We start from the raw sequence: 13581 nt of genomic DNA on the forward strand, positions 1-13581 counted from the left end.
TGACAGAAATGTAAATGTTTTTAAAAATACTTTAATTACATTGAATCTGCACTGTAAAAAAAAAAAAAAACACCACTGAGTGTTTGTACATTGGTTTCTGCCTTTCCCTTTTTGCTCAGTGGAGTCAATGTTGAGTCAATGGAGCCCCTCCAATGGTCAGAGTTATCAGTCTCACAGCAGAATACCTGTGGGCTCTCAGGTAACATCAGCCAAAGTGGTAACATAACACTTGGTCCCACAGAGATGTTCAATGACTTGTCTTCTCTTGGATCAGTCTACTTTCAGTGCTGTAGGTTGACCTCAATGGGGGCCACATTGGCTTGGAAACAATCCAAGTGTCAGCTTACTTTCTCATACAAAAATACAAAGCTTAGGGACAGTGAAAAGACAAAGGCTAATGACATGTTCATTCGATCAAATGGTCAATTCAATGAAACGTCTATTTACAAATGATAACATACAGTATGTATCTGCAAGAGCTTCAACGTTAAGTCTCTGAACAGATATTATTAATCCAGTGTCATGACTCTTTGTGAATTATTTCAAGGTTTTACACATAGGCATTCTAATGGAATAATGACAGTGAAATAAATAATCATGTACATGCTAATCATACACACAAACAAAAAGCTTTTACTATTTGCAAGTTGCTTGGTAGAATGTACTGAAATTCACAAGAGCAAATCTCCCCTCTGTACCTCTTTGTACTGAAACCAGGGAAGGTAATGTTTATAGTATGTAGACTTACAAAAATACAAAATTATATTCTGCCTTTGAGCTCTGTGCCAAAACTAAAATTGTATTTGATGAAGAATTGAAAGCATTGAAGTAATGCTCTCCAAACACTGACATGGATATTCACATAAAATGCTTGTTGACTCATTACAGAGTAGTAACTGGTCCACATATTTAAGTGTACTGAACATGTCTCCAAAAACACTTACTGTATGTTTAAGGCCCGCATAGAGCCAGTAACCACAGACCACGAAGAGGAGAACCTATGGTATACAATCCTCTCATTACAGAGGGAAAAAAGACCATGATGCAAATGAGTCCAGAGGATTCACAAAACTGGAAACAACTCAATAGTCTGATACATTAAAACCTGCAACAACATATACCAATTTACAATTTACTCTCGAATGCAACCGTGATTCCAATGTACAACACTGCATTCATCAGAAAAATTGAACAAAAAATTACAATCTCTGAAACAAAATGTTCAGTATATTGCACTGAAAAAAAAAACAACAAAAACCTAAAAATGTTCAAAGACATCCACAGGTCCCTGACTCGACCCAGCCCAATGTTCTGTGAAAGGCCAGACTGAGGGAAGAGCATGATGGCGAGTGGTTTCAAAGTAAAGGCCTCAGTAGTAATAATGCTGCATCTCTGTCCAGTTGGTGATCCAATACTTCTTCTGCGGCTCCTCAGGCTGAAATCCCAGATTGAATTCATAGCGCTCAGCCTTGCGAATTTTCACCCCCTGGTGCTTTGGCATTATCCGGTAGTAGATGGCTCGCTTGAAGAATCCAAGCTAATGGGAAATGACAAGAGAAGAAGGAAATGTTAAAATGAAACACCCAAACAGCGGGAGACTCTGGATTAATGGCAGATAGAAGAGAACACTTTAGATTCACACGCTGAGGAAAATCATATTAGGCATCAGAGAGACCCGCGCCGAGAAAAATTGAGCACAGACGGTTAAGTTAGTGATATAAAAGAAGCACAAAGCAGTGTATTAGCCTGGAAGGGAGAGAGTGTAAGACATGTTGAAAAATTGAGGAGAAAATTTAGTGACAGGCAAGTGAAAATCACACCCCAACTATCATTCACTGAAATGCATTTTAAGGGGTATTTTACCCAATAGCCCCACTGGTATTTGCTGTACGTGGACCCCTCATGGGGGTCTCAGTAGTCCTCGGTCAGCCTCTCTGTCTCAGAGGGCTGGATCTTCATCTCAGCCTTCTGGGCCTTGGCCTCATACATCTCTCTTCCTGCTGGCCCTCTGGAAGAAGCCACACTGGGGGAGGGGGTGGAGGGAGTGGGTGGGTTAAGTCAAAGGTTAATGGCTTATATAGGAGGTTGTAGTTTTGATTCAGATGGTACATGAACGTCAGCGGCTAAAACGGATCCAGACAACGCGAATACATAGTACTGTGTTGAGATTCACAGGTATTCAATTCTGTCTGTAGAAATGCAAGGTGTCCTAAAGTCTTTTTACAATTAAGACATTTATTACAAAGACATTGAGAGATAGTTCATCAGATTTGTTGTATGTAATCACATTGTGAGATCATATGCATTTGAATCATTGGTTCCCTTTCTCTTCAATGAGAGATCAATTAGTTGGCAAATGTTAACCTTTGACCTTTGATACGTGTCACCACAACTGATGACCTTCAACCACCCATCATTTTCCAGGTAGATGGTGCACCACAACATTGGGTTCCTAAATCAACATTAATCCAGATTCCTTCATCTACGTTTATTTGACTGTTGTTTGTTTCATATCCAACTAATTCTGTAAAGCCATGTGAGGCATCTTGTTGTGATATAGGGCTCCACAAATAAACGGAACTGAATTTAATCGAACATTTTCAGACCAGTGGATTGGAAGGGATGGCTCAATTCCCTAGATACCTCGTTCACCAAATATCACTCCCCTGGATTCATTTCTATGAGGTTATGTTAAAAATATTGTGTATTGAACAAAGATACGGGACATCAATGACCCTGAAGTAAAGGTCACATGCCAATGACACTATTGATGAGGCTATGATACAGCCAACACAGAAACAAACCCAGTACTGTCTGGATGTGCTTCATGTAAACTAATGGTGTCCATATACAGTCAAAAAACTTGAATATCTACTTTTCATTTTGTAATGGTTTTCTACATATTTGTCTATTCTTTTCCTTTGTAATGTGCTAAATTGTAGAGGCTTTAAGGACACCCTGTATACAGTAAGTACAGAAACAGACCATAAAATACTCACAGATCCTCAACTGAAACCAATACCTGGGATATTCTGACCAAAAGATAACAGATGCCAATGTTCAGGTATGAGTCATATCCTTGGGGTCTTCAAAGGGAGACCACAGGATTGACTCCTATGGGAAGTGGCTCACTTCCCTGAATAAACAACTATGATGACAATCAGAAGAACTCTGTGATGAGCTAACATCTGTGGTGGAAAAATTTACTTTTTATATTTTATACTCTTTATATTTTATACTGTTAGTACATCTTCTTTTAATGCTGAGTCATTAGTCATTATGTGTGATGTTTACCACTCTGTAACACCCCCAACCCAGGAACGGAGTTCTTGCCTTGAGTTAAAACCCAAACACCTAAATGTCTGAATGTGTAGATAGAGAATGGCGCCTGCACTCCAGATTGGATCCAAGCAAGGTTAGAGTGGAGAGGTCATCATGACCTCTTCACGGAGCAGAGAAGGAGTAGTATGGGGTGGTACGATGTACGTAAGGAATGACATCATAGTTTGAGGGGGTTGGATTTGGTTCTATATAATCTTTAGTTTTCTCTTGTTTAAGCAGACTTCACTTACAGAGTTTCTCTGTGATTGACTTCTCAATAAATGCATTTATTTATTTTAACTCTAACTTTCTCTCCTCCTCTTCTGTGTGGGTTATCAGTTGAAACATTTCCATAACAAATTGGCGCTGCGTAGCAGGGTTCCATGTGTGCTGTCGGGCGGGGGAACGGAGGTTGGTGGACTGATCATCCTACGGGCCAAAAAAGCGGCTGTAGCCCGTGGTTTAAAACGACACCGCAGACGGGGGACCGGCCCCGAGCCCCGCCCGTCTCACCACTGGAATCGGAACTGAGTTCAACGCCACACACGGTGAGAAAGTACAGTTTGGGTGTTGGGGCTGTTACTCTCTGTGTTCCAAACTCACGTCACTGGGCACGTCACTGAAACAATAGTGGCGTGCGATTCGGGTTTATATATATATAAAAAAAATAAATAAATAAAATAAAATAAAAAAATAAAATGAAAAATAAAAAATAATAAATAAAAAATAAGAATAAGTATATATATATATATAGACCTGAGTCGGGTTGCTATTGTATGCAAATACAATAGAGTACAGGCGTTTTTGGGAGATTTTTTTCGCCTTCAACCAAAAAGAAAATCGTATAGGGTTGCTATTGTATGCAAATACAATAGAGTACAGGCGTTTTTGGGAGATTTTTTCGCCTTCAACCAAAAAGAAATCGTATAAGGTTGCTAGTGTATGCAAATGCAATAGAGTACAGGCGTTTTTGGGAGATTTTTTCGCCCTGCCTTCAACCAAAAGAAAATCGTATAAGGTTGCTACTGTATGTAAATACAGTAGAGTAAAGTTATAACAAACTTGAAAGCGTTTTAGGTGATTTTTTCGCTGACAACTGAAAAGAAAATCAGGGTTTTTTAGTATTTTGTTCGCCAAGGAACAAAAACCACTTAGAAGACGTTCTAAGTGTAAAAATGGGAAACCGGCCGGGGCACAGTGACGGGGGTGTGGACAGAGAGGCCCCTATTCCAAACCCATGGGTAAAAGAAAATATGGGGAAATTGTGCTTGAATGTGCTGATTATTGGGTAAACATGGGTATTTTTTCTAAAATGCCAACTTTGGGTGTGCAAAAACTGAATGAGTTAAAGGGAGGCAAATGAGGAGAAAAAACAAAGTCAGGGAATTTAAACAATAGGAACCTTGTAACAAATGTTTGAGATGTGGTGAATGAAGCAAAAACAAACTGAGGCATGTGTAACGTAGATGACACCATCTAGCTGTGTTTTTTTTCCCTTTATGCCTAATTTGTTAGAATATTTAAACCACTTCTTTTCATTCATAACTTTATACTTCCCTTGTATTTTTGTGCGACGTCTGTGCTACGTCTGTAAGATCTGGTAAATTATGCTGCTGGTTATAAAAACAGATATAAAACAGATTATACAGATTAAACAGTTATATTTTAGATTGTCAAGGAGCTTGAGCTCCGCCACGTTACCATATACTATATGCCCCCCCCTTGTGTTTCTGTGCAGGCAGCGAAGTTGGTGTCCGGGTCTGGACGCCTGCCCACAAAGACGCCGCGAGAACCCGCCCCCCCTCCCGGAACACTCAGCCGTAATTCCAGAACCGGCCAAACGTCAACGGGCCCCAGCAGGCCCCCCAGGTCTGCTGACCCCCGGCCTTCTCCACCACCGGAGCCCAGACTCCACACAACCCGACTCCACCCCCGCTGCTGATGCTGCAGGCAGGGGGGAGGACTGACTTCTGGCCCAGCTGCACAAATGCCACGGTGGACCAGACGGTCCTGTTGTGGTGTTCAGGGCATGGACATTCACTGAACATCTACCTGATCCATCCGAGGGACTTTCTGCAATGAACACAGACCCACTGGGTCCGAACTCAGGCGGCTTCTGGCTGCACAGATGACCCCTAGCCTCTGCCGGGACGTTTTTCCCACCTGAGGCTGTCTGTCTGCATGGAGACACCTGAAACAGGCCTGATGAGACAGTGGAAGATTCCAGACGCAGGGCCAGGGTCACTTTCATCAGACACTCTGGACTGGTCCGCCCTGACCCCCCCCGGGGAAACAGCGTGGGCGGGGACCGGAGAACACTTGAGGCCCACCTACACCCGGAAAGGGGTGGTCCGACATGTGGAGGGGTGGGCCACCTCTGTGGCCAACCAGGACATGGGAAAAGGGACTGCCCACAGAGAAGGCGAGGCGGAGACAGCCACGTGGAGGGAACGGGGCAGGGGATTGGCTCGCGGCCCTGGAGGGCGGGTCTCCAGACACGGATTCCACACCCACTACAGCTTCTGCTGCACTGCCCAAGGGAGGAGGAGGTGACACACACACACACACACACACACACGCTCAGCTGTGTACTGACTCCTATCAGAAGCTCCCTGTGGTTGATCTTACTATAAGCAGGTTTAAGTTATTGTTTTTAGTAGATAGTGGAGCTACATACTCTGTGATCAGACATGTAGACTTAACACCTACACTAAAGTTGAGTGGAAAAACTATTATTTCTGTGTCGGCTGGTGGTAAACAGGACAGAGAGAGCTTTACTGTTCCGTTGACATGTGTTTCACAAGAATGTACTTTCTAACATTCTTTTTTTACTCGCACCCGTCTGTCCCATTAATTTTGTGGGGCGGGATTTGATGTGCAAATTGGGGGTAAAACTTGAATCGGGTCCAGAGGGGTTAACGATAACTCAACAAAACACAGTCGCAGGCACAGATCTCCACTCACATTGTGTGTATGCACACACAATGGTTAGGTATGCTGCTGGGTGACCAGATTCTGTATACCACTGGAAAGTCTGTTCCCCCCAAATTACAGAAAATGGGTCGAGCTAAGTGACAGCAGACTTCAGCCTGGCGCTTATGTCTCACCCCCAAATGATTTATAGTGTGCTTCTCATTTCAGTCCTGGAGGCCCTGACCCCACATATGAGGAAAAGTTTTTTCACACAGAGTCTGATAAGCTCACAACTGGTTACATGTTTTGGGATTCATATTTTTTTGGGCATTGTCTGTGTCACTGACTGATAACCAACATTCTTTTTACAGGCTTGGTGCTGCACCACGTATGTTGCTCTTTCCAAACCATGCCATGCAGATTGGAAAGACGTGGGCCCGTTTGTGGAAAAGGCCTTGCAGGTGTCAGATTTGTGTCCCACCTCTGACCCGGCCATCATGTTCGCTCCCCGACTGGGGGTATACAGACAGAGCATGATATCAGTGTTTCACTGTCAGAAAACTGTACAGTTGTTAAATGATGAAGCGCTCACCTGTATGTCTACATCTCCCACAGGCCTCTCACCCGTCTCCGTGCCACCCCAAACTGGCTGATATCCCACCTGGTGTCTGGGCTACTGGTCCACATGATGTGGGTCTCGTCCGGAACTGCCCACTGGTCATCATACCCCGCGATCTGATTACAGGCCATGTCAAAAACAGTCCGAGTTCTAAGCTTATTTGAATGTGGGAATTATAGTTCCATGTCCTGATTCACCGGTCAGGACCCAATTTTTCCTGTGGAAAAAGTGCGAACCCTCCTGACCCAGACACATGGCGGTTTATTCAAGACCTGCAGGCAGTAAACAAAGCCGTGGTTCCACACGTGCCCACGGTTCCAAATCCACACACAATTTTGTCACAAATTCCGCCATCTGCGTCTCACTTTTCTGTTATTGACCTGTCGAACGCGTTCACATCTGTGCCTGTGCATGCAGATAGCCAATATTGGTTTGCGTTTCAGTTCAAAAACAAATGTACACATGGACACGCATGCCTCAGGGGTATTGTGAGGCCCCAACCATTTACAATTCCATTTTGGCTGAGTCGCTGTCCCACCTTGACCTCCCACCAGGTGTTGCTCTTTGCAGTATGTTGATGACCTTCTCCTTTGTTGTCCTTCTTCACAGGCTTGTGTCGAGGCCACAAGGTCGTTGTTGCTTCACCTGGGGGAGGAGGGTCATAAGGTCAGCGCCAAAAAGCTCCAGTTTTGTAAACAGCAGGTTGTGTTTCTGGGGCACCTGATCTCTCAGAACCAAAGGCTCATCAATCCTAAACGGATTCGAGCCATTCAGAACATTGCTAGGCCGGTCACGAAAAAGCAGATGATGTCATTTTTAGGTATGACTGGTTATTGCAGGGCGTTCATTCCTGATTATTCTGAGCTCGAGCACCCTCTGACATCATGTATTCATGGTAAGGGCCTGAATGCACATGATAGAGTTGTGTGGACATCTGAGGCTGAACAGGCGTTCACGTCTCTCAAAATGGCCTTGGGTTCTGCCCCTGCTTTGGCCCTCCCTGACCCGGCCAAACCATTCACACAGACTGTGGATGAGAAACGTGGGTTTATGTCTTCTGTTTTGTTGCAGGCTCACGGTGACAGATTACGCCCGGTGGCGTATTTCTCCACTAAACTTGACTCTGTGGCTGCGGGTCTTCCTTCTTGCCTCCGTGCCGTCGCTGCATGTGAAAAGGCTGTGGCTGCATCACGTGACATTGTTGGGTATAACCCTTTGACTGTGTTGGTTCCACATTCTGTCTCTGTCATTCTTTTAGAGCAGAAGACCCCACATCTGTCCGCAGCCCGGTGGCGCAGATATACCACCGTTCTGCTGGACATGCCAAATGTCACTGTGAAGCGCTGTACGACGCTTAACCCCGCCACACTACTTCCGACTGCTGAGGATGGAGAACCTCATTGTTGTGAGGCCGCGTTGGAGCAGACATGTTCCCCTCGCCCGGACATCTCTGATGTGCCCTTGTCAAACCCTGACTTTGTTTTCTTCACAGATGGTTCTTCTTTTAGGGACGCGTCTGGCACGAACAGGGTTGGTTTTGCGGTGTGCACGTCCATCGACACGGTCTCCTCAGGCCCCTTGCCCTCACACTATTCAGCACAGGCGGCTGAGCTCGTCGCTTTGACGGAGGCCTGTAAGTTGGCTGAGGGCCATTCTGTCACTATCTTTACTGATTCCAGGTATGCCTTTGGTGTGGTGCATGACTTTGGGGCCCTGTGGAAGCACCGTAGATTTTTGAAGTCCGATGGTAAGCCGATTCTGAATGCATCTCTTGTGGCACATCTGTTGGATGTTGTTCTTCTCCCTTCTGCTATTGCAGTTGTGAAATGTCAGGCGCATCAGAAGGAAGACACTGACGTCACGCAGGGGAACTCCCGAGCAGATGCAGCTGCCAGGGCTGCTGCGTCCTTGGAGGCCGCCTCCTCCTTCTTGTCTCAGCAGTCAGAGGGGGCCCCTCCCGCGTCAGTGTCTGACACACAGTCCTTTGCCACTCCTGATGAAAGGCGTGTTTGGGCCTCGTGTGGTTGTGCACTGGATTCTTCTTCTGTGTGGCGTGCTGCTGATGGGCGACCTTGTCTACCCAAACATTTCTTCCCCTGGTTTGCTAAGTTGACACATGGCGTAGATCATGTGTCTAAGGGGAGGAATGTTAGATGCTATAGCACAGTATTGGTTCACGAAGGGTTTACAGTAGTTGCAGAGAAATTTTGCAAGAAATGTCTTATCTGTGCTGCTCATAACACTACAAAGTCTTTCCCATGTCGCTCAGCAGGTCACGAGCAACCACACCTCACCTTTGACCACCTTATGATGGATTTTGTGGAGCTGTCTCCAGCTGAGGGTAAAAAGTATTGTCTGGTGATGGTAGACATGTGGTCCAAATGGGTTGAATGTTTTCCTGCAAACATGCAGACAGCTCCACAGTGGCTAAGGCTTTGTTAACTGAAATTTTGCCTCGTTGGGGGATCCCAAAAGGATCTCATCAGACAACGGTACTCACTTTGTGAACACAGCACTAACTGAGTTAGGGAAAATGCTAGGTTTTGATCTAAAAACACACTGTGCATACCATCCACAGTCAGGGGGGCCTATTGAAAGGGAAAATAGCACCCTAAAATCAAAACTGGCTAAATGTTGTGAGGAAACAGGTCTTAACTGGGTCAAGGCCCTACCTCTGGTTTTCATGCAAATGAGAATGAGACGTAGGAGTCGAAGTGGGCTGAGTCCTTTTGAGATTATGTTTGGGAGACCCCATATACAGGTCTCCAGGCCCCCAACCAACCGGGTTGACATCATTGTTGGAGCATGACATGTTGTCTTAGTGTAGGAAACTCTCCTCTGAACTATCTCAAGTACAGGTACTGGTGAAATCAGCACTACCGGTTCCTGCAGAGGGGCTGCTTCATCCGCTGCAGCCGGGGGATTGGATCCTGGTTCGGGACTTCAGACGAAAGCACTGGAAACAGCGCAGGTGGCGAGGCCCTTTCCAGGTGCTCCTGACGACGCACACAGTGGTCAAGGTTGCTGAACGTGCCATGTGGATCCATGCGATCCACTGTAAGCGGTTTCTGGGAGAACGCCAACTGCTGCAGCCGAGGACGGGCCGGAGCATCGATCGACAGCGTAGACTGGACGACTGGACACCGGAGCTGGACACAGCTGTATCATGCACCTACACTCACAAGACTCACTGGTTGAAACCTAGCGGTGGTAACGACCCCAGTGACGTCTCATATACACTTATCCTTTGCCTGGTCGCTGGCGAGTGACTGAAGATCCCCTGCCCCACATACACTGATTCGATGACGATGGAGGTGATCAAAGGGTCAGCTGTCACCTGCATCACCCTCCTGTGCCTGTACATGTGGTACATGGACACATTCTATCAGGTATCTGATCCTTCACCAACACATCACATTCCTGTTGCGCCCTGGTCTGTCGGAGGACAGCCAGGGTCAGAAGAGCTTCGGAGACGTCACGGCCGTGACCTCCACCTCATTGATCACCACGACTATAGCGATAACACATGGTGGCGAGTGACACGTGATCTGACACGACGTGTCACTAATCAGTCTTGCTATGTGTGCAGTTTGATGCCACACAGCTCACATGAAGATACTCTGTTCGCTCCTATCCTCTCTCGATCAATCACACACTGTTGACAATGATAAAGTGGACAGTGGGTGATTGGCCGTCTGTCGAAGAGTATCCCTGGCTGAGGTGGAAACCAACATGACCTTCAGAAACCCCAGAAATTTTCTCTAGAGATACTAATACTACTATGGTACAGAAAAATGTTGTTTTTCGGCTGAGAGACATGTCTAATCCTTTTTTCATTCCACAGTTGTGTTTCCATTCCCCAGTCACAGAACACACACGTTATAATTTGGGGCACACATCTGGGTGTAACATTACTCTCAAGGTAGCATGTGGGTTAGCAAATTGTGAAAACAGGACTGATAAATACACTTTTCCAACAACAGGGACACTCTCTCCTTCTCCATTTATCGTCGTTTATAATCTCACTGCATTATTAGGTAAGTCCCCACTGATACGTTATGATTCTAAGACTAATGTTACGACTACATATAATGACGTACTAGCTTTAACTCCTTCTGATTATGGGTATGTCTGTCCTACAGATATGGTGTGGGACGTGTGGTCACACTCTTATTTGTATTTCCCAGCATGATGGGCAGGTACATGTCACCTCTCTTATTTGGTTCCAGCTACCTCCAATTGACCATCAGCCCAGTTATGTCACCGCCTCACACCCGTGTAAAACGGGACCGGATTTCAGGTGGCCATAAGTTTGCAATCAGTATTATCCCATGTACGGCCCTGCTCGTTTATCTTGGTACATAGAGGAGCTTTCTGTGGAGCTAGAAAATCTCACAGCGTCAGTTGAAAGAGGATTTGATGCTCTTACCAGTGAGATGAAGGCTCTCCGCACTGTCACGTTACAGAATAGGGCAGCTTTGGATCTCCTATTGGCCGAAAAGGGAGGTGTCTGTCATCTTATTGGCGATCAGTGCTGTACCTATGTACCTGATGTTACTGCTAACATGTCAGATGTCCACAATCAGCTTGATCACCTTAGACGGGTCCTACATGAGGAAAACACTGCATACACTACAACAGGTTGGGATTTTTGGGGCTGGCTGATGTCTGGGGGATGGAAGACAATGTTGATGAAAATTGTTGCTATGATTTTTGGTGTGTTTGTATTACTCCTTGTATTATCCTGTTGCATCATTCCAATAATACGGTCAATGATCAGCAATGTGATTGGTACTTTTAGTATGGTACTGCATGAAGTGATTGATGATGATAATAACGATTGTGATTTTGATGACTTAGATGATTTTGAGGATGACGAAGAAAGCAATGTGTAATCCTGTAATCCTTATGGTTTGATGATCATTTATAATCATTTATTGATACTCGTACGTAAATTTTATGTTTTTGCATGATTGATTCGGTTGAATAATCAAAAGGGAGGAAATGTGGTGGAAAAATTTACTTTTTATATTTTATACTCTTTATATTTTATACTGTTAGTACATCTTCTTTTAATGCTGAGTCATTAGTCATTATGTGTGATGTTTACCACTCTGTAACACCCCCAACCCAGGAACGGAGTTCTTGCCTTGAGTTAAAACCCAAACACCTAAATGTCTGAATGTGTAGATAGAGAATGGCGCCTGCACTCCAGATTGGATCCAAGCAAGGTTAGAGTGGAGAGGTCATCATGACCTCTTCACGGAGCAGAGAAGAGTAGTATGGGGTGGTACGATGTACGTAAGGAATGACATCATAGTTTGAGGGGGTTGATTGGTTCTATATAATCTTTAGTTTTTCTCTTGTTTAAGCAGACTTCACTTACAGAGTTTCTCTGTGATTGACTTCTCAATAATGCATTTATTTATTTTAACTCTAACTTTCTCTCCTCCTCTTTGTGTGTGGGTTATCAGTTGAACATTTCCATAACACATCTTATCTACTGTATAGTAATATAGTAATAGTAATAGTAATAGTATAGTATAGTATAGTATAGTATAGTAGTAAATTATGACAGCACCTCCTAACATCACAAAAGGATAATTTTATATGACATGTGACAGTTTGAGGTGTTGTGAGCCAGACCCACAGGCCAAACGCGTCTTTTCTTGTTTATACTGATGAAACAAAAGTTAAAAATAACCCAACTCATTAAAACATGCCACAAATCTCTAACTCCAGGCTGTTGAAACAGAAGACTAACCACTGTAAACATCAGGAGAGTGTCAGGAAACTGATACACTGCAAAAATCAAAATCTTACCGAGTGTCTCATTTCTAGTCAAAATATCGCATTACACTTAAAATAAGACCTAATCACCTAAAGCACAGGCATCAAACTCTGGTCCTTGAGGGCCGGTATCCTGCATGTTTTAGCTATTTCCCTCTTCCGTCGCACCTGGAAGCCATTACATCAATATCAGGTTTCTGCAGAGCTTGATGCTGAGCTGATCATTAACTGAACCAGGTGTGGCTGGAAGAGGGAAACATCTAAAACATGCAGGATACCAGCCCTCGAGGACCAGCGTTTGATACCCCTGGAAGAGTAACTTTCCAGTGAGATATAAAGAACTTATTTTCAGACAATAGATCTTGAAAATCTTATTTCAAGAAATCTTACACAGATAATTTTCATTTGTTCCATTGGCAGATTTTTGTTTTTGCTTATTTCAAGATTTTTTTGCTTAATTCAAGATTTTTTTTTTGCTTAATTCAAGCAAAAAAATCTGCCAATGGAACAAGTGAAAATTATCTTGGTAAGATTTATTGAAATAAGATTTTCAAGATCTATTGTCTAAAAATAAGTTCATATATCTCCCTGAAAAGTTACTCTTTAGGTGATTAGGTCTTATTTTAAGTTTGATGAGATATTTTGACTAGAATAAGAAAAATACGTTTGGCAAAATTTCGATTTTTGCAGTATATTCACAGTGATACACATCATTGAAAGTGAAGCTAAATATCTGTTACATTTTAATCAACGGTCAAACAGGCCAGAATAGAATCTTTCATCTTTGGTCATTATATCTTTAGCCAAAAGGTCTTAATCCCCCTCTAGTAACTGCCCGCCTGTGTTTGCTCCTGGAGGATTCTGTTGGGTTTCTGTAAATTGGCTTAGAGTCTGGTTTTGACCAACTCTATATGTAAAGTGTCATGAAATAACTTTTG

The 13581-nt window shown here is 44.1% G+C and overlaps 1 protein-coding gene and 1 long non-coding RNA gene across 3 annotated transcripts in view; one reads left to right on the top strand and one right to left on the bottom strand.

The window, feature by feature from the left end:
- Positions 1–11: 11 nt before the first annotated feature.
- Positions 12–13581, bottom strand: part of itga3b (integrin, alpha 3b) — a 66030-nt gene continuing 52460 nt past the window's right edge. Inside the window, exons 25-26 of one of the 2 annotated variants that reach the window (XR_003934062.1) lie at positions 1864–2023; positions 1402–1537 (exon numbers count right to left, since the gene is read on the bottom strand). Coding sequence is in view for 1 of the 2 variants with exons in the window: in XM_030121595.1 (XP_029977455.1) it covers positions 1370–1537 (168 nt within the window). In the remaining variant the exon portion in view is untranslated. Of the gene's footprint in view, positions 1538–1863; positions 2024–13581 lie in introns of both variants that reach the window. The other variant, XM_030121595.1, reaches the window with a different exon arrangement.
- LOC115410134 (uncharacterized) lies at positions 3045–12488 on the top strand. Its single transcript, XR_003934063.1, has 3 exons — positions 3045–3190; positions 9203–9206; positions 12406–12488. It is a non-coding gene; the product is annotated as an uncharacterized LOC115410134 (long non-coding RNA).

This window comes from Sphaeramia orbicularis, chromosome 19 (assembly GCF_902148855.1).
Source record: "Sphaeramia orbicularis chromosome 19, fSphaOr1.1, whole genome shotgun sequence".
Classification (NCBI taxonomy): domain Eukaryota; kingdom Metazoa; phylum Chordata; class Actinopteri; order Kurtiformes; family Apogonidae; genus Sphaeramia; species Sphaeramia orbicularis.